At 39.5% G+C, this 20,844-nt stretch overlaps 2 protein-coding genes across 2 annotated transcripts; both read left to right on the top strand.

The window, feature by feature from the left end:
• The first annotated feature begins 1,436 nt into the window (after positions 1-1,436).
• Positions 1,437-4,975, top strand: LOC129349450 (uncharacterized). The gene is made up of 2 exons (XM_055012668.1): positions 1,437-2,015; positions 3,736-4,975. The coding sequence occupies exons 1-2, from the start codon at positions 1,882-1,884 to the stop codon at positions 4,973-4,975; spliced, it is 1,374 nt and encodes a 457-aa protein (XP_054868643.1). The 5' UTR covers positions 1,437-1,881.
• A 5,099-nt stretch (positions 4,976-10,074) lies between these two features.
• On the top strand, positions 10,075-18,184 carry LOC118469126 (uncharacterized). The gene is made up of 4 exons (XM_055012670.1): positions 10,075-12,972; positions 14,181-14,231; positions 14,353-14,382; positions 14,512-18,184. Exon 1 carries the CDS (start codon positions 10,168-10,170, stop codon positions 11,245-11,247), a length of 1,080 nt encoding a protein of 359 aa, XP_054868645.1. The 5' UTR covers positions 10,075-10,167; the 3' UTR covers positions 11,248-12,972; positions 14,181-14,231; positions 14,353-14,382; positions 14,512-18,184.
• The last annotated feature ends 2,660 nt before the right edge of the window (positions 18,185-20,844 follow it).

Here is a 20,844-nt window from a genome sequence, read left to right as displayed (position 1 = left end):
ACAAAGCATGTTTTATATTTTGGATTCTTCCAAACAGCCACCCATTGCTTTGATCACTGCTTTGCACACTCTTGTCATTCTCTCAATGAATGAACCTGAAATGGTTTTCCAACAGTCTTGAAGGAGTTTCCAGAGATCTGTTATTTTATTTTTTCAGTGGTTTGTTTCATTTTTTGGTTATGTTATTTTTCCAGTTGTTTATTATTTTTTTCCTGGTTATTTATTTTATTTTTCCAATTATTTGTTTTCCTTGCCGGTTGTTTGTTTCATATTGTTATTGTTTAATTTTGGCAATTTTTGGCAGTTTTCCAATTTGTAGGAGCCAAATTGCGATTTGTGTTGATTTTCACCCATTCTTTCTTTTTATTAGTATGTTTATGTGAATGGGAGGAATGGAGAGAGTGTGTGTGTGCAGGTGTGCCCTTGAGGAAGCTGTAGGTGGAGCCTAAGGTGAAGGCTTCAAGACCAGCTGCCACAGCATCTGTCTGGGTGTAGCTGAGGAAGGAAAGAATGTTTTGACCATGCAGCTGCAAGAAGGGACGAGGCCTTCTAAAGACTCTTTCCTTCAAAGCTTTGTTATTTATTTTTCAATTTATCTGTAAATTCATTCAAGCAATAAATGGTCATTGGGAAGAACTGGAGCCACTACTGATCTTTATCTGCATGTGTCAAGACACAAATCCAACTCAGCCATCAGTAAAAGTCAAACAGCAAACCAGAGGAGTTGGCTGAAATTGCTATTACACAATTGTTTATGTCATTTTTCCAGTTGATTATTTTATTTTCTGGTTGTTTATTTTATTTTTCCAGTTGTTTATTTCATTTTCCAGTTGTTTATTTCATTTTCCTGAGTCTTTATTTCCCCCAGGTGTTTATTTTATTGTTCCGGTTGTTTATTTTATTTTTCCAGTTGTTATAAGAAAATGTTCCACCCAACAAGCTTAATGTCATCTCCTCTTCCTTCACTGTTCACCAAACTTTCTTGTGCGCTGTCATTACTCAATACATCCTGTGTATCTTCTTCGAGGCTGGCAAGACCCTGATGTGTTTCTATTAACGTTTCCGTGCTTTTATATTGATAGGCTGGCATCCTACAAAGTATTATGGTAACTTCCTCTGACTACCTACTTTTTTTTCCTTCTTAAAATCTGGCAAACCCCTCCTGTCCAAAGATCCATGTCAAGATGCCACGCGATGGCAGACATCATCTGAAATGTAAAAAAAAAAAATTTAAAAAAGCATTTTAAAGCTAGGATATTACACAAACCCTGGTAATTTCCTTTTTCGTCTCTTTTTTTTTTAGCATATTTCAACGAACCTTGGGAGTTCCGTGTCACTGCCGGGATTTTTTTTTTTTTTTTTTTTTTTTTTTTGGTCATGAAAAGAAACGAACTAAGAAAAAAAAATAATGGTCAAGGTTAAAGTAGAGCCTCTTACTAAGCTTCATTACTAGGTATAGGCTCTTATTTTGAAGGTGAACCCAAACAAACAGATGGTTTGTACATCAATACATGATCGTTCAGAGTCTGATCTTGTTGGAAAAACTTAATTTACTGGTTGTTTAAGATAAATTTGGGCCCCGTATATTTTTTTATACTGGTGGTATATTAATACTGGTGCATATAGGTGGAAAATATCATTTAGAAACAAATAATCTGACCGTATAGATCATACATTTAACTTCATATCAACGTCTGTCACGCACCTGCGCGTGCGTGCGTCATCTTAACGCCATGGAAACAACGATGACGCGCAGCCGAACTCCTATAAAAGACCTGCTGCTCTTTCGACTGTCATTCTGCACTTGGATTTGGAGCTGAGCTGTTAGAGAAACTGGGAGCTGGACTCTGGAGATTTGAAACGCTGGAAAGCATCTGAAGAATGGACCTTGTTGAAGAACAAACTCGGTGGATTAGTGACAGAAGAAGAAGAAAACCGACCCGCTGGACAAACGGATCAGACAGAAGAGCAGCTGCTGTTTGGAGGCCTGACAGACCTGGAGAGTCAGCACACAGGTAAGAAAATAAAAGTGGTGTTTCTGCTGAGCATGACTCCTAAACTGACCTTCAGAAACACCTTGGACGCCATTTCAGGAGAAATTTTAGAATAAATTGTTGAATTTAAAGTTTGTTAAGTAACAGAATGTTTGAGGACCTGTTTGAAAAACTGTTTTGGTGATACAGACGGTTTCTTGGTGTAATTTCCGTATTTATTTTATGTGAAAAGTTGAGGGAAATGTATGGAATGTGCTTTTAATGCTGTAGTCATTTGGGAAAACTGATATTTTGGTTTGAGGACATGGATTTTTCTCGAATTTGGTGTTGAAACTTTTGGAAACAAAATGGCGTCGAGGCCATTTTTCAAAAAATGCTCCAAGTGTTTATTTGTGGAATCCATGGAACGGTCAGCAGAAGTGTTCGGAGAGGCTTTATGACCTCACAGCGTCCAGGCTCAGAGATCGTAGCTGAGTTTAGCTGCTTGTTGAAAATGTTGTTGGACATCGGGTCTTTTTCAGTTCAGAGCTGATCCTGTCTGTGAACGGATGTTACGATGTTGTTTAAAACGCACAGTCAGGTTTGTGTTGTTCTGAACTCAGAGCTGAACTGAACCAGTGTCGGTCTGATGCTCCACCTGTTATTTCATCTCTCCGAGTCAAACCGAGCTGTTCTGCTGTTTTCTTCCATAACCGTGTGAGTAACTGCGTGTTTCCTGCCTCCTGTCCGATGTTTGATTTCCAGTTTGTAAGCTGGAGAATAAGAGGCTGTCACAGTAGCTCCCACTTTTGTGTGCTTATTTCGGATGAGGCCTGTTGCTGACTGCTCATAATGTCAACAAGGTTCAGCGTTATTCTGAGTGGTTTTGTTCACTGCAGCTGATTGACTGTATCAGTGTTTCATAGCTGATGGAGAATGTGGCCTCATAAGCTGACCCTCTCTTCAAACTCTCGGATTCCTAGTTGATTTGTTAAACAGTAATATTCAGATTTCCTAGAATTTAATTGTGGATTTTTCAGAAACATCATTATACCTACAGATAACCCATTTACTGCCGAAAGCTGACTGTGGGTGACATTCTTTCTTTTGACTATTAAATACCTGCAGCTTTATTCAGCATCAGAAACTGTAAGTGCTTCTTCAAACTGATAGTGATGATTGTATTTACACACTTTAACACTGGTTCTGATGGTAAATAATGTTCTTGTTCTGGATGAATCCTGAACTCCATCAGAGATTCCAGGACAGTTTTTATTCAGATAAAGCGTCATTACACTCTAAAGGACTTTTCAGTGTTTTAAATGTCTGACTGCAGCTTTGCTCAGCATCAGAAACGATAAGTGCTTCTTCAAACTGAAAATGACTGCATTGAATGGTCTGGAAAGCCGTGTTTTTCCTGAGACCTTTTCTGGTGGGTTCTTTATTTAACTTTCTGTCCCTGTAGCTGCTCACAGCCATCCAGACTGAAGAATGTTGGCATAATACAAATATGAAAGCACATGGCATCATTTTGGTGGATCAAAACAGACCTCAAATTCATCAGCTTTGGCTTTGAGTCCTCCAAGCTGCTGAAGCAGAGCTATCATGTAGATATTAGGTAAGGGTGGGTTTGAAACATTATGTTGGAACTTGATTTATGTTTTGGTGATCTTTTACTATTTAATGCTATGCAACCAACAATCATTAACATGTGAAACTGTCCAGGAAGTCATTGTGTTTGACTTTTGTTTTCCACCCTCAGGTCTCCTGATGTGATTGTGGACCTTCCCACCTCTGAGACGACAGAAAAGTGGCCTTTGAATGCTGTTCTGTACACGTTTTATAAAATGCACTATTTTTTTTGTTCTTATTCTTTGCCTTGTCTTCTCTTTTATTGTCCTTCTTTCATCATGTTTTCTGCCTTCTTCCTCTCCTACTACTCTTCTTCTTGTCTGTTTTCTAATCCTTCTTCTTCCTCCCTCTCCTCCTTTTTCTCCCCCTCTCGTCATCTCATCCCTTTCCTTCCATTGTTTTGTCCTCCTCTTTCCCCCTTCCTTCTGCTTCTACTGCCTCCAGTTTTTTTCTCCATTTTCTTCTCCTCTTCTGTCTTTTTCCCCTTCCTTTGCCTCCATTCTGCTTTTTCCTTCATGTTCTCTTCCTTTCTCTTAACTACTTTTTCTTCTTCACCTTCTTCTCTCCCTCGTTCCACTCATTATTCTTTCGATTCCTTCTTTACCTCCATCTTCTTTTCCTTCTCCTTCTGTCATCTTCATCATCTCTTCATCCCTCTACTTCTTGTTTTCCTTTATCCTTTTCTCCACCTCCTTCACTTCCTCCTTCTTCCTCCTTTCTTTTTCTTTTTCTCCTCTTCCTATTCTGTCATCTTCTTAGCCTTTTCTCTTCTTCTGTCTTCTTGTCCTTCTTTCTCCTCCCGTCATTTTCCTCTTCTTCTTTCATCTCCTCTTCCCTCCACCCTTGTTCTCCTTCTCCCTTCTCTATTACTCCTCCTTCCATCTTTCTCTTCTTTCTCCTCTTCCTTCAGTCTTTGTCTCCTTCTTTCTCCTCCACTGTTTTTGTTTTTGTTTCTTTGTCATTTTCATTTTTCTCATTCTTTTATTCTCCTCCTCGCTTCATTGTCTCCTTACACAACTTCCTTTACTCCTTGTTCTTGCATTTTCTTTCTGTCCTTCATTCTTTTGTTCTTCTTCTCCTTCTTTTTGTCACTCTTGTCTTCTCCTCGTCCTTCTTTTTCCTCTATTTTCTTCACATTTTACTTCCTGTTCTACTTATTCTTTTTAATTTCTTCCTCTATTACTCCTTGTTCCCCCTCTTTCTACTCTTCCTCACTCTATTGTTTTGTCTCCTCCTTCTCTTGTCTTCCTTCTCCTTCTGTCTTGTCATTTTCTTATCCCATCTTCCTATTTTGTTACTCCTTCTTCCTCTCCTTTTTTCTTCTTCTCTTCCCCTTTCTTCTTGAGTTGTCCTCCTCCTTTCTCTCCTAGTACTGCTTCTTTTCCAACTCTTCCCCTCTTTCCTTGTTGTTCTTTCTCCTTCTCTTCCTCATGCTTTCCTTTTGTCTTTTGTTTTTTCTCCTTCTTTTGGCTTCTTCTTTATTCTCCTTCTGTTTTTCATTTTTTCTCCTCTTACTCCTCTGTCTTCTATTTATTTCTCCTTCTGTCATCTTTTCCTGCTTCTGTCTTCTCATTTTTCCTCCCTGTGCTCCCTCATTCTTTTCTTCTTCTCCTTCTTTTGCTTCCTCCCTTTTCTGTCTTCTTTCTCCTTCTTTGTCTTGTTCTTCTTCATGTCCTTCTTTCTACCTCCTCTGTCTTTTTTATCCTTTCTCCTCCTCCTTTCTCTTCTTCTCCTTCTTTCTCATTTTCCTTCTTTGTCTACTCTGCTCTTCCTCATTCCTCTCTCCTTCTCCTTCTGTCTACTTTTAATTATTCTTGTCTTCCTTGAGTTTTCTTTCTCCTTCTTTTTTCCGTTTCTATTTCTGTTTTTCTTAGTCCTCTCGTCTTTGTTCTTCTACATTTTATTTCCTCTGGCCCTTTCTCTCTCCCTCCTGCTTATCCATCTCTTCCTCACTTTACTCCTTCTGATTCTTCCTCCTCATTCTCTTCTCCTTTTCTACCTTCTTTTTTCTGCTCCCCATTCCGTCTTCTCCTTCTTCCTCCTTTTCTCCTCCTGTCCTCTCATTCTTTCTTCTCCTTTTCATTCTTGTTAATGATCTTCCTGTCTTCTTTTCCTCCCTTGTTTTTCTCCTTCCTGCTCTCTGTTCCCCCTTTTTCTTTGTTCTCCTTCTTTCTCTCCCACTATGTTTTCATCTCTTCATCCCTTTTGCTCGTTGCTTTTCCTTATTCTTCTCTTCTTCCTCTTGTTTTAGATATCTTGTGCTTCCTCCTTCCCAATCTACTCTCCCTCATTCTTATCTCCCCTTCTCTTCATCTCCTCATTCTTTTCTTCTCCTTCTGCCTTTGTCTCATTCATTCTTCTCTGCTCTTCCTCATTCTTCTCTTCTCCTTTTCCTTCTGTCTACGTCTTATTCGTCTCTTCCTCGTTCTTTTCTTCTTCTACTCCTTATTTTTCTCCTTCCTCTTCTCTTGTCCTTTTTCCTTCTCATTCACCGCTTTTTCCTTCATGTTCTCCTCCCCCTCCTAATGCATCTACTACTTTTCCATCTCCTAATCTTCTCTTCTTCTCCTTTGTCCTTCTCCTGTCTTCTTCTTCCTCCTCCTTTTCTGTCTTCCTTTTCCTCCTTTTCATTGTTTTATTGTCCTGTCTTCTACTCCTCCTCTTTTCTTCCTCTTCTCTGTTCTCCTTTCTTCTCCTCTTCCTCATTCTTCTACTCCTGTTTTCTACTTTCCTCTTCTACTCATTCTTCTTCATCTCTTCCTCCCTTTACTCATTGTTCCTCTCCTTCCTTCTTCTCCTTCTGTCCCTCGTTCTTTTAGTCTTGTCTTCTTCTACTCCTTTCATTCTTTTCTTCTGTCTTGTCATCCTTATCCCATCCTTCTATTTTTTCTCCCTCCTTCTCTTCTTCTGTTTTCTCCTTTTCTATCCCTTTTTTCTTCATCCTCTACTCCTGCTAGTTTTCAAACTCTTAATCCCTTTACTCCTTGTTCATCCTCCCTCTCCTTCACTTTCTGTCCTCTCCGTTCTTCTGCTCCTCCTTCTGACTTCTACTTTTCTTCTGTCTTCTCCTTCTGCCTACTAGTTTTTTCCTCCTTCTGCTCCTTGTTCTGTTCTCTCCCTCATTCTTTTATTCTTCTTCTGCTTCTTCTTTCTTCTCCCTTTCATTCTTTCTCATAGTTCTCCTCTATTCTACTACTCTTACATTTTTCTCCTTCCTTCTCTGTTCTCCTGTTTTCTTCTCTCCCCCCTTTATGTTCTACTCTGTTCTCTCCTACTACATTTCCATCTCTTTTCCCTCTGCTCCTTGTATTTCTTCCTCCTCTTCCTCATTCTTTTCATCTCCTCCTTCTTTTCTTCATGTTTTCTTTTCCTCTTCCTTCTATCTTCCTCTTCTACTCCATCTCCCAGTTTTTCTTTCCTCTTTCTGTCTTGTACTTTCTCCTCCTCCTTTGTATTTATCTCCTTTGTCCTCCTTCTCTGTGGCCTTTTTCCTCGTCTTTTTCATCTCTTGCTTCTCTTCCTCCTTCTTCTTATTCTTCTCATCTCCCATTCTCTTCTTCTCCTCATTCCTTCTCCTCCTTGTCTTTTGTCTTCTTTCTCCTCTTCTTGCTTTCTCCTCTGCTTTTCCTTATTCTTTTCTTCTTTTTCTGTCTTGTCATTTTTATCATCCTCCTTCTGTCTTCTTCTATTCTTCCCCTCCTATTTTTCTTTTCCTTTTCTTTTCCTTCTCCCTCCTTTTGCCTTCATGTCCATCTCTTCTTCATTCTACTCATTCTTCTTCCTTTTCTATTCCTATTCTGTCTTTTTCTTTTCCTTCTTTTTCTCGTGTTTTTTTTCTATCTTTGTCTCCTTGCACTGCTCCCTCTTCTCATCTCTTTTTCCCTTTTCTCCTTCCATCTTAATTTTCTCCTCTTCCCTGTCCATTTTTGTTCTCCTCCTTCCTCTTCTATAACTCATTTTTCTTCATCTGTTCCTCCCTTGACTCCTTGCTTCTCTTCATCTTCTTCTCCTGCTCTCCCTCATTCTCTCCTTATGCTTTTCATCTTGCCTTTCTCTTCTCCTAATCCTTGTATTCATTCTTTCCTTCTCCTCCTTTTCTTTTTTTCTCTTACTCAGTCTCACCTTCTGGTTTTCTACCTCATTCTTTTCTATACCCTCCTCCTTTCTCCTACCTTGTCATCTTCTCTTCTTAATCGTCTTTGTCTCCTTACAGTACTCCCTTTTCTCATCCCTTCTTCCCTTTATGCCTTTTTCTTCCGTATTGTTTTTCATTCTTTTCTTTTCCTCCCTGTCATTCTTGTCTTCTCCTCTTGCTTATTGCTTTTCTTCTCTTCCATCTTTTTCTACTTCTCCTTTTTTCTTTGTTTCCCCCCTTCCTCTTCTACTACTCATTCTTCATCATCTATCCTTCTCCTTTGTCCTCCTCCTTTATGTCTACTTCTTTCTCCTTCGTTGTCTTGTCCTTTCTCCATATCCTTCCTTCTACCCTTTCTGTCTCCTTTCTCCTCCTCCTTCTCTGTTGCCTTCTTCCTCTTCTTTTCATCCCTTCCTCCCTGTGCTCCTTGCTCATCTTGCTTCTCTTTCTGCTCTTCCTCTTCCTTCTCCTTTCCTTCAGTCTTGCCATTCTTTTCTCATCCTTTTTCTACTTGTCCCCTCCTATTTTCCTCCTTCCTCTCCTCTTTTTCTTCTTTATTTCTCCTCTGCACCTTTTTTCTTTTCCTCTCCTACTATTTCTATTATTTTTCCATCTCTTCCTCCTTTTACTCCTTGTTCATCTTCTTCCTACTCCTCCTCCTCTTCTCCTTTTCCTCTTCCTCATTCTTGTCCTTTTCTACCTCATTCTTTTCTCCTCTTCCTTTTTCATGTCCTTCTCCTACTTTGTCCTCCTCTTTTTGCTGTTTCCTTCTCTTCCTCCTTTTTTTTGTCTCCTTTTTTCTCCTTCTGTTGTCTTCTTCATCTCTGCATCTCTCTACTCCTTGCTCTTCTTCCTCCTTCCTCATTTTTCTAATTGTCTTTCTTGTAAGAAAAAGGAAAAGATTCTTCTCCGGTCTTCTCCTTCATTCTCCTTTGTCACCTCCTTCCTCTTTCCTTCTCCTCCTCCTCATCTGATTGCTTCTCCTTTATTGTCCTTTTGTCTTTTCTTCCTTCTGTCTCCTCTTTTTTCTTCTTCATTTGATCCTCCTCCTCCTGCATCTTCTCCTTTCTCCTCCTCTATCTCAAACTCCTTGTTTTTCTTTCTCCTCCTCTTTGTCTCATTTCTCCTCACCCTCCTATCTTCTCCTCCCTCCTCTTCCCTTTTCACCTGTTACTTCATCTTTTCCTTGTTCTTCTTCCTTCTTCCTCTCTCCAGCATGCTTTTCTACTCCATCTCTGTCTTTCTGTCCTGTATCTTCTTTTTGCATCTTCTTTCTCCTCCTCCTTGTCTGTGTTGTTCTCCTCTCTCCTCCTATCTTCATTTCATTCTTTCTCTTCCTTCTGTATTTGTCTCCTTCTGTCGTTGTCTCCACTTTGCCGTTCTTCTCTTCTTCCTTTTTCTCCATCTCCTTTTTCTTCTCCATTTACTGCTCCCTTTTCTCATCCCGTCCTCCCTTTCCTCTTTCTTCATCGGATGCCATCTTCTCCTTCTTTTTTCTTAGTTTTTTCCTTCTTCTACTCTTCCTGCTTCTCTTGTCCTTCTGTCTTGTTCTCTTCCTGCTTTCTTGTCCTCCTTTCTCTTGCTACTACTACTTTTTCCTCGTGTTCTCCTCCTTCTTCTACGACTCATTCTTCTCTATTCCTTCCTCCCTCTGCTCCTTGTTCCTCTTCCTCCTTTTTCTCCTTCTACTCTTCCTCATTCTGTCCCTCATTCATTTCATCTCTTCCCTCTTTTTCTCATTCTTTTTTTCTCCTCCTGGTCCCTCTCTGTCTTCTTCTTCTTCTCTTTCTTTCTCCTCTTCCTTCTTTATCTTCTCTTCCTCATTCTCCTCCTGCCTCCTCCTTCTACTTCAATTCCAATTTTCTCCTCTCTTCTCTTCTTCTCTCCTTTGTTCCTTTCCTGTTCCTGTTTTTTCATGGTGTCCTCCTTCTCCTACTACTTCTGCTACTTTTCCTTCCTTTTACTTGTTCTTCTTCCTTCTCCTCTTCCTTTCTTCCTCCTTCTTTCCTTCTCCTCTTTCTCCTTTATTCTTCAGCCATTTTGTTTTTTCCTCTTTATTCTCCTCTTCTCCTCCTTCTCTACCTTTTCTAGTCTTCTCCTTCTTCTGTCTTCTCCTGTCTTTATCGCCTTCTTTCTTCCTTCACCTCCATCTGGCATCTCCTTCTTTCTTCTCCTTTGACTCTTTCTCCGACTCCTGCTTCCTCTTCCTCCTTCTGTCACGTTCTTGTTCTTTTTCATCTTTCTTCCTCTTCTCCTTGTTTTTTCTTCATTCTTTTCTTTTCTTCATCTGTTTGAAGATGCTTCTTTCTTCTTCCATTCTTGCTTCTACATTTATTTGCCTTTTTCCCACAGTCGTTGCTTCTCCTCCTGTCTTCATCTTTCTCCTCTTCCTGTCTTTTTCTCCCTTCTTCTCCTCTGTTCTCTGTCATGTTCTATTTTTCTCGTTCTCTATCTTCTGCTTCTTTCTTCTCATCTTTCTCCTCTTTTTATTTGCCTTCTTCCTATCCTTATTCTTTTCTACACTTCCTCTTCCTGTTGTTTCATTCTTTCTCCTCTACCTTCTCCATCATCTTCCTTCTGTTTTTCATTTCTTTCTCCTTCTGTTCCTTATTCTTTCCTTCTCTTCTTTGTTCTTCTCCATTGCCTCCTTTTTTCTTCATGTTCTCTTCTTCCTTCTACTACATTTCTGTCTCTTCCTCCCTTTCCTCCTTGTCCTCATTCGTTCCTTTCTGTTCTTTCTGTCTTGTCTTTTCTTCTTCTTCTTCTCTGCCTTTTTCTCTACTTTATTCTTTTCTTCTTATCCTTCTCCTTTTTCCCTCCTCCACTCTGTTTGTCCTCCCTCATTCCTTTCTCCTCCTCTGTCACCTTCATCTTCTTTTTGATCTCTTCTTCCTTCTGCTCCTCGTTTTTTTCCTCCTATTCCTCATTCTTTTTGCCATTTCTGTCTTTTTCCTCTCTCCTTCCTTCTGTCGTTGTCTCCTTTGTCCTCCTTCACTGTCTTCTTCACCTCTCCTTTTTCTTCTCCTCCTCCTTTCTTCATTGTCTCCTCCTTCTACTGCTCCCAGTTTTCATCTCGTCCTCCCTTTACTACTTGTTCCTCGTCCTCCTTCTATGCTTCCTCAGTCTCTTCCTCTTTTTCTTCTCCTTCTGTCTTCTTGTCTTTCTTTCACCTTATCTGACTTGGTTTTCTTCGTTCTTCTTCTCTCTTCCGTTTTTCTCAGCACCTTGTGTTTCTTCCTCCCTCATTCCTTTCACCTCCTCCTTTATACCCTCATTCTTTCTCCTCCTTTTAATTTTTTTCTTTTATCCTGCTCCTTCCATCATCACTTCTCCCTCTTTTTCACCATTTGCTTCTCTTTATTGTTCTTCCCTTCTTTTCCCCTTTCCTGTTCTTCTTCCTGTCCTATTACTTTTCCGTCTCTTCCTCCCTTTACTGTCCTTAATCCTCCTTCGTCTCTTCTCATGTCTCTTGGTCATTCTTTACTTCTCCTCCTTCTCATGAAATAAATACCAAGTACGGTAAGTATGGACTTGCAGACTTGACAGTGACATCTTTGAAGTACGAACTCCTGAGGATGGGAAGATGAATCGTGATCATTCGACAATCTGAACATCAATGTGCTTGATGATGTTGCATCTCGGTGGTGGACTTGCCTGTATTTTGTATTATGGTAGGGTTGAATATTACTTTAAAAATATGACCATAAAACCACCTTGAAGCTGAGGAGAAAGCAGCACAACTATGAAGGCAGATCTGGGCAGGAAGAGTCAGGATGTGGAGGAGAAGAACAGAAGGAGCCCTGTTAGCTTGTCTCTTTAAAAACATGCATCTATCATATAATGTATAATTTCTGGCCTGCCAGTGCTGTCAAACAGAATATGCATATCTCTGATGCAAAATGCAATTTTCTGTGTTGCTGCATGTTGGCAGCAAGACTCTGTTAACCCCCTCTGAATATGTAACTTTGCTGCCATCCTTTCCAGATGATTTCTGAAATGGAAACTGCCGATTTAAAAAAAAAAAAAAAAAAAAAAAAAAAAGACCCCGTCAGTCAAAACGTTCTAGGGCACATGACAACTTATCCAGGAGTGACTGCATTAAGAACGTGAAGTAACTGGAAAATGTCTTTGCTTCACAGCAGCACTTTTTCTGTCTCAGTGGGGAAACTGATCAGATCCTTTATTGCTGGCAGATTTGGTGTTTTTAGCTGACCTAAAAAAGCATCTGAATGCGCTGAACATGAGACTTCAAGGATAAGAGCCAGTTGTCTGCACACATCAAAACCTTTGGAACCAAGCTACAACTTTTCCAAAAACACTTGTCACAAACTGAGCCTGACACTGCACATTTCTCAGCTCTACAGGAGGTAATGAACAGTTTTCCACAGGACAATATTAATACAAAAACAATGAGTTTACCGACTCTCAGCTATTGAAAATGAGATGTTGCTTTTTTCTTCTCCTTTCTCTGTGGACCCTGATGATGCTCCTCATCAACTGGAGCTCATTGAGCTGTATGTGAACTGGTTATCTGTTTTGAATTTGATAGTTGACAGAAAACATTTCAGTGTCCATACTAAGTCATGTTTAAAATGAACCTATTACGATATTTATAAGCTTCCTGGAGGCTTTTTCTTTATTTAACTGGGCCCTCCAGATATGAGAAGTATTGATTTTAGGACCTGTTTATGTCTGGGCAACTTGCGTTTATTTGCATTCCCATGTGAATAAATGAAAATTGTCATACATAAAACTTATATAAAACAGTGCATTTGCATTTAGGTTTAATGGTTGAAAGAATGTGAGACAGGATGGTTGGCCCTCGGGCATTATCACATTATCAAATGTGATCCAGATTCAGACTGAGATATACAAGAACGACCCAGTAGAGGGAGCATTTAAAGTCTATGAAGACTTTGTATTGTACAAGTCTGGCAAGAACACATGCAGCAGTAAGAGATGTAATGCAAACACGCATTACACTGAATATTGAGTACAGGGTGAACCCTAATTGCATATTCTGCTCAGTGATACAGTGTGTACAGTGTTGCTTGGGACCTCGTGGTTCCCACTTGTGTTTCTTGCGTCCTCTTCCTGTCTCCAGGTGTGTATCAACACGTTTCAGGCTCTGCTGTGGGTAGACATGCCATCAAGATCCTGGCTGGGGAGAGGAGGATGGTGTTTCCTACTGGCTCTGTGTCAACTCCTGGAACACTGACTGGGGTGATAATGGTAAGCAGAGACATGTATTTTACTACTTTCAAGTTGCACAAAATAATCACTTTCATTATAAACAGGAGCTCTTCTACACTAAGACAGTGGGATATTAGAATCACTGCAGTATAACACACCACCTGCAACCTTAAGTGACCACACTGCTGAACCAGCATTTTTCTCACGGTGTCTCAGAAACATAACCTTCATAAAGACTTAGATTGTCTTAGACTGTGACAGGGATTCTCAGATAAAACCTAAGGTAAGACGACAAACCAGCATGTGATAAGGATGTGAAGTATTTTCCATGAACAAGTCTGTGAATATTGTGTACCTTGAAAGCATAACTCTGCTATTGTGTTGCAGTAATTTCTCTTAACCCAGATTGGCTTGCATCCTATTGGAGCACAAGCCTTGCTGGTCTTAATTGACAGTGAATGAATAAATGCCTTTTTCCCACCCCTGTAGATCTGATTTCAAGTTTTGAGGTGCAGTGTCGTTACATCATCACTAGAGGGGGACACACTCCTCTTGTCTGTCATAGAACTGACTGCAATTTACTGCTTTTAGTCCCTTTAGAGCCGACTGATGGCTTTGCTGTCAAAAGAAAGCCCCATGTTATGTGTGCAAACGTAAAAAGTCAAGCAGCCTTCACTTCACTCAGGTGGATTTGCAGATGTATTAGCAAAAATAGCAAGAATGTGCCTGCACACAAATCTCCATTGTTGAACGGATGATGTGTTTCTGTGAGAGGACATAAGAAAAGGTTAGACAAATCTTACACAGGAAGATCATTTTCAAAGACACACCTGTGCAATTAATTATATCTCTGCTGCTTTGATGCCAGTTGTCACTGTGTTAGAAGTGATTGAATTGTTTTGAATGAAATAAAAAAAGCAATGAATCTTTGGTTCTTTTGTGTTTTTACTCAATCTCCAACATTTTTTGACTGATTTCAAATCTTACAAGCCTTCCCCACACACACACACACACACACACACACACACACACACACACACACACACACACACACACACACACACACACACACACACACACACACACACACACACACACACACACACACACACACACACACACACACACACACACACACACACACACACACACACAGGTTTCTACTCTGATGAGGAAATGGTCTTTGTTTTTGTCCCATTTTGCATGCGATACCTGCCCCATACTAAACATTGATATACACTGTGCAGGAATGGAGAGAGCCACACAGCCTGTTGGTGGACCTTCAGATGCCTCAGATGGTACGATCCTCCATTTCAATCCAGCAGCATGCTCATATTTGTTTCTTAGCATTTATGCCTGGTAAGGCCAAAGGCTGTGGGCATTTATTATTATTTAACTGTTTTTATATTCCATTTACAGACGACTCTGGCCAAGAAGGGACATCTAAAGGTATAACTGAGAATATCATTTGTAAAGTTGTAAGGAAGCATGCATGTATTACCTGTAAGTGACGCAGAAATTAACAGTAGTTAGTAAGACAAGATTACACTAAGATTATGTTTGCTGTTTGTTTGTCAGATGACGAGATGAGAGAACCCAGCAGGAAAATGAAACGACACAATAAACATGGTAAATCTCACACACAGTATATACTGTACTACAGAATCACTTCCATACATGTATGTAAAAAGGTTATGAGGCTGTCAAAGGTACTATAGACTGTAGTTACTGTCTCTCTTTCTTTACCTACTGCGAAATGGAGGTATCACAATATGCCAAGCATTAACAAATTTACAATGTGTAAAGCTACTGCTCTTTGCGCCTTTACAAGCTTCAAAAGGTATTATAATTTATCCCAATAAGATGTAAAGTGCCCTCTGAAAAAATGAAAGCTTTGAAAACCGACACATAGACCATTTTCGTGGTTTGTACATGACATATTTTGTGGTGGAGCCAAACTAGTGGCAGAAAGTGACCATCCAACCACAGTGGAGTTTGACGTGAGAGCCAAATACTTAAAAACATAGGAATACTGATTATCCATACAGTTTTTGCAGTTGTTTGTAAGGTTTACATCAAACAGAAGAACAGGTTGTCCGACTCTAATAAGCTAACTCTGTTAAATTTAGCTTTCCCAACCTATAGCCTGATCCCTGTCTTGGGTTAAGGATAAATAGTGACTGACCTTTATTTAGCTTAACTACTGAAATTTACTGGCCTTTATTTGTAATTCCAGCTTCCTGAGAAGGAGAACTAGTCATATTTAAGGGAATTTAATCTTTATCATGGTCCAACTAGCCTCTGCACTCTGTTCCAGCACTGCTCCATTTACTCTGGCATTAAGCCATTGTCAGAGTTTTGACTTCTAAAAGGTTTTCAGGTTAAGAGCGCCACAGAAAGTAACAAAATTCATTTTTCCAAAATGCATTTCATCTTTCCTGTATGTATTTCAGCAAATCACAATGCATTTATTGGTCATATATCTTGAAAAGGACTGAATATTCTAAAATGCTCCTACGTTGCAGCTGATTTGAAAGGGAGAAACGTGTTTCACTTCTGGTCCTAATGTGTTTAAGGCACTGGTAGGGTTTTATTCTGAAATTTGAATTGTGGACAATGCCATTTGGCTTAAACAGATTGATGTTGCTGTTGATCTTCCTAAAACTAGGTTTTGGCTAGAGTAAATATTTATGTGCTTTAAGTGTTTGACACAAGGATGTCGGGAAGACAAGCATTATATCTCATTATTAATCTTTTAGTACATAAATTAAAAAGGCCTCCTACATCTGTCTTGTTTTGATTTGTGACAAGTTATTGAAAGTGTAGAAAAAAGCATTGCATTTATCCTTCCAATTTTAAGGGTTCTTTTAAGTCAAACAATTAAACTAAGTAAAAAAATAATTTAGAGCCACTTAATTATCTTGTATGGTAATTTGTACAAAAATTTCTTAGTGGCTCTAACATACAGAATGAGGCTGAAGCACCATAAACCTGCAATCACCCTTTACAAATTTTGCCAATAGATACAAGGGGATACAAGATTACATAGAGAGTGTATTTCCTTTACATATTGCATGTTGAAGATTTTGTAGCTACATAAAAAATGTAAAGAAAATGCATGAATTGGTTAAACATTTAACCTCTGCATTTTCATAGCAGCTGAAGTGGATGATCCCAGGAGGAAACAAAAACAACAATGGTCACCAACCGAAGTAGCAGCTGTGATGAGACACTTTAGAAACCATATCAAGAAGGGTAAACTAGCAACGATGATTGAATGCCAGCAGTGCAAGACAGCTGAGCATCCTGCTCTTACTAGTTGAACTGTGCAAAACATAAGAGACTTTGTAAGAAACCGTGGTGTGTCCCTAAAAAAGAAAAATAATGTATAGTCACCATGTGTGTATGTAGCTTGTGGAAAAACAGCTGAGCTGTGATAGTTTGTTAACAGGTTTCAGTAAGCATTCAGATTATTTGTGGTCACAAGCAAATGTTACATTTCAGTTGATGATCAGTACTGTAGAATGAAAGCCAGTATGTTAATAGCCACCATTTATTTCTATTGATGGCACTGTTTTTGTTTTGTTAGGTTGTAACAAAGAAAAAAATACAAAACTGAATAATCAAACTTTTTTCCTCCTTCATTGTCTCTGCCTGATATAGATTATTTACTGGCTGTCCATTACAATCTGCGCTTTAAATGGATGAAAGCCATTTCATATAAAAAGTGTTTTAAAATGTCCAAATTGTGCTCACCAATTAGGTAAGTCTTAATACTTTAGATAACTGTTGAGTTAAACTATTTGTCCTCATTAACTGGGTGTGCCCCTTAATTCACATTGCCTCCATGTTTGTGTATGTGTTAAGCTAAGTCCCACTAAGTTGTTTGACCCCTCAATACACTTCAGTGACGTGTGTATGTGTGTGTATCAACTGTCCTTATAAATTGAGCCAGTCCTCATAATGTAAATATTTTTCATAGGCGTGGTTTATTCACCTAATTAAGCATGTCCTTACAAAGATGCAAAATGTCAGGTTGAAAAATCTAGAATTGTTTTGTGTGTATTTTACTTTTGAAGTGAGATTTGTGTAGTACTGCTCAAAATAGATTTTTTGGCATCACTCACATCCTTGGGAAACAAGCGGAAAGGGGTGCCAGCCTAATACACCAAAAAACCTGTTTCGCCCCAACTGTCCTTACAGTTCACAATAACCTGTATGTGTGTAGCTAAGTATTTTCTGAGCAAGACACAAGCAAGTCTCCTAAAACTGTGAGATGTAATAGTTAAAATGCATTAAGATGTTCCAAATGTTGTCTCAGCAGTAGAACTGAAGCTAGGTGTTGATGATAAATAATATTCTGACCCCTAAAAGGCATTAAAGTATTTAACTGCCATTCAACCCTACTGCAGTGCAAGTAATAAGCAGATTCTCATTTGTTTGACCCACTGTTATATCTACCTTGAACTTCAGTGACTAAAACCAACCACTTGTTTTACAGTATAATCTTAATCTCTGATGAAGAAGGCACAAACACGCCTCTACTTCCTCAGCAAACTGAGGATAGCACGAGTCCCACCCCCGTCATGTGCTCCTTCTACCAGGGCACCAATTAGAGTGTCCCCACTGACTGCCTCACTGTTTAGGATGGAGGATGCACTGCCTCCTGCTGAAAGACCCTGCAACACATGATGAATGCAGCCAGCAAGATCATCGGTCTCCAGTCCTCAGACGTTTTCAACACCCGCCTCATCCGCCGACCCATCAGCGTTGCCGGTGACACATCTCACTCTTCACACTCCCTATTCAGTCTACTGCCTTCAGGAGAAAGGTACCGGAGAATTCAGACCCACTCCACCAGACTGTTGAACAGCTTCATCCACCAGGCTGTCAGGAAGCTGAACTCTGCTCACTACCTTCCCCCATCTGTCCCCTGCCCCTGGACTGTAACATGTCCATTTTGCACATACAGACTCGTAGATTCACTGTTTGTACATTATGTCACAATCTGCAATCTGTCTTCACTTACTGAACCATTGCACTACTGTACATCGCTGCTACCATATTTGCACTACCATCACCTCAATAAGCTCTCACTGTTTTGCACTACCACCACTGTACATAGGTTGATTGTTAAATATTTTATTTTACTTTATTATATACTAACACAAAGGTAAGACAGAAATGTATTTTGGTTCCCCTGTATGTCCTGGATATATAGAGAAATTGACAATAAAAATCTTCTATTCTATTCTATTCGTGTCATGACCCTGTCAGTTGTCCAGCTATTATCCAAACTTCACATAGGCCTGAAAACAATTTATTTTTTTATATATATATATATATATATATATATATATATATATATATATATATATCTAATAACACTGTGCTGGCATATTGTGATACCTCCATTTCGCAGTAGGTAAAGAAAGAGAGACAGTAACTACAGTCTATAGTACCTTTGACAGCCTCATAACCTTTTTACATACATGTATGGAAGTGATTCTGTAGTACAGTATATACTGTTTGTGAAATTTACCATGTTTATTGTGTCGTTTCATTTTCCTGCTGGGTTCTCTCATCTCGTTATCTGAAAAACAAACAGCAAACATAATCTTAGTGTAATCTTGTCTTACTAACTACTGTTAATTTCTGCGTCACTTACAGGTAATACATGCATGCTTCCTTACAACTTTACAAATGATATTCTCAGTTATACCTTTAGATGTCCCTTCTTGGCCAGAGTCGTCTGTAAATGGAATATAAAAACAGTTAAATAATAATAAATGCCCACAGTCTTTGGCCTTACCAGGCATAAATGCTAAGAAACAAATATGAGCATGCTGCTGGATTGAAATGGAGGATCGTACCATCTGAGGCATCTGAAGGTCCACCAACAGGCTGTGTGGCTCTCTCCATTCCTGCACAGTGTATATCAATGTTTTAATATATGACGTGTAGTTTTTGCAGGTGAGTACTCAGAGTATTGTACAAACAGAAAAATAACCATTTTCCCAGGGTCTCAACTGTGTAGAATTTTGTAGTGGATCATATTGTGCCTTCAATAAGTATAATCAAGAAATACAATATGTCATTTTTGCCACATTTAGCCTCATTTACCTATAGCTGTCTGTGGATCTTGTGTCGGGGGCTGGTCACCTTCCTCAGCTTCACTCTCTCCACTTTCTTCAGAATCACTGAACTCAATGTGCTCTAACAAAAATTGACCAAAGAATACATTAAAATTTTAGGTAAAACTGTATTATGAACAATGTTGAATGTTTAGCTTAATGAACAGGAAGTTGTTAATGTTATGTGGTCACTAAAGATGTAATATTTAACTCAGTAATGTTTTGCTAAATATCCTCGATGTTTCCAATTTACAAAACCTACAAAATATATCAAATGTCACTTTAAACCTAACTTTTCACAGTAATACCTTCAATTTCAATCTCTTCGAGAGTTTTCCCCTGAAGATTTGCAATGGACCCTTTCTCCATGGTAAGCAGGAGTTTTGATATTTTAGCCAGCTGGGTTGTAGCCTCTGGAAGTCGGTAGTATTCTCGATGAACTCGAATGTCATGTCCAAGGAAGTCTGCAACTTGGTCCAATTTGTGGTTTTTGAGGTTCAGGACTTGCGACAAAGTTGCAATATGCTTACGCAACTGTGTTGACCTGAGGAGTTCAGGGTTCTGAGCACCACATTCATTTGCATAATTCCTTAAACAGTCCTGTCCTCTGTATGGAGTCAAACAGTGTGGCCTTGCAAACAAAAAAATGTTCTCCTCTGGAACCCCACATTCTTTCCTTTTGTTAATGAGGAGTGTCAATGACTCAACCATGTCCGGTGAAAGCAACACAGCAACTTTTCGCCCTCTTTTACCTCTAATTTCCACTCTGCTGAAATGCTCACAGAGTTTCTGTTCAAACTTTGTGAGGCCAACAGCAACATCCGTATGTAGGGGAGCTGTGTCCCTCTCAAGGAAGCTTGTAAGTTTCATTTTTGCTACTTCACCTCCACGTCTTCGGTTGAAGAGAATGACTTTTGCCAAAGTTGCTCTGGAGAGCTCCCCATAAACTTGTGATGATGGTCTTGTGCCTAGCCTCTGAGATGCTATATCCGCTGTGTTTTCAAGATGTCGATGCAAACGTTGGACATCTTCAGTGAAAGGCAAGGTAGATGGCTTGTTGAAATGAGCCTCATTCAATGTGGTCAAAGCAGCGTGTGAGACAAGTTCAGACCACTTTGATGTATACAGTTTCATAAAAGTCTGGGTTTCTCAGCTCATTGTCTCCTGCAATTAGAGCTCTGCAGTGTATCATTTCACATATTTTCTGCAGTGAGTGACCCAACTTCAGTGCAAGGCTTGGAGTTTTGTAGTAATGCTTTTCTTCATCAAACCCCGAAACGTTCTTAACAGCTTGGATAACCGAGTGAAAATTTGCAGGTCTTACAGCATCTTCAAGGTTATATATTGAAAATTCTTTTCTCAGTGTCAGTAGAAGTCTACCAACTTCACGAAGTTTCTGCCTAATATATTCATATTTGGTGGAATCTTGACCATGTTTGTTGAAAAAGGACTGGGCAAGCTGAAGAATGCAGAAATCACTGCGCACAGCAGCAGAAATTTCATCATCTCTCATGACAGTTATCAACTTCCAAACACCTTGGGATATATGTTGATGCAGGGTTGACTCCAACATTGTGGCCAAAGAAAGGATTCTTCTTCTTCCTGGCTCTTCATTGGCTTCCACTATTTTTGAGGGACATTTTCGAACATGCCGCCAAAGATCCCTTCGAAGATACATGGCTGGCAGTGCATGCAGTGCACATACTCTTTAACATCATACTTCTTCTTAGGTTTGCGCTTAATTTTTAGTGATCCAGTCCCACTTGATATAACATCT

Source organism: Amphiprion ocellaris, chromosome 8 (assembly GCF_022539595.1).
Source record: "Amphiprion ocellaris isolate individual 3 ecotype Okinawa chromosome 8, ASM2253959v1, whole genome shotgun sequence".
Taxonomy (NCBI): Eukaryota; Metazoa; Chordata; class Actinopteri; family Pomacentridae; genus Amphiprion; species Amphiprion ocellaris.
This window is presented reverse-complemented; position numbering and strand designations above follow the sequence as displayed.

Coding starts and splice junctions, on each gene's coding strand:
- LOC129349450 (XM_055012668.1), top strand. CDS start 1,882: ATGGACCTTGTTGAAGAACAAACTCGGTGGATTAGTGACAGAAGAAGA. Junction 2,016..3,735: donor CCTGGAGAGTCAGCACACAG/GTAAGAAAATAA, acceptor TTCCACCCTCAG/GTCTCCTGATGTGATTGTGG.
- LOC118469126 (XM_055012670.1), top strand. CDS start 10,168: ATGTTCTATTTTTCTCGTTCTCTATCTTCTGCTTCTTTCTTCTCATCT.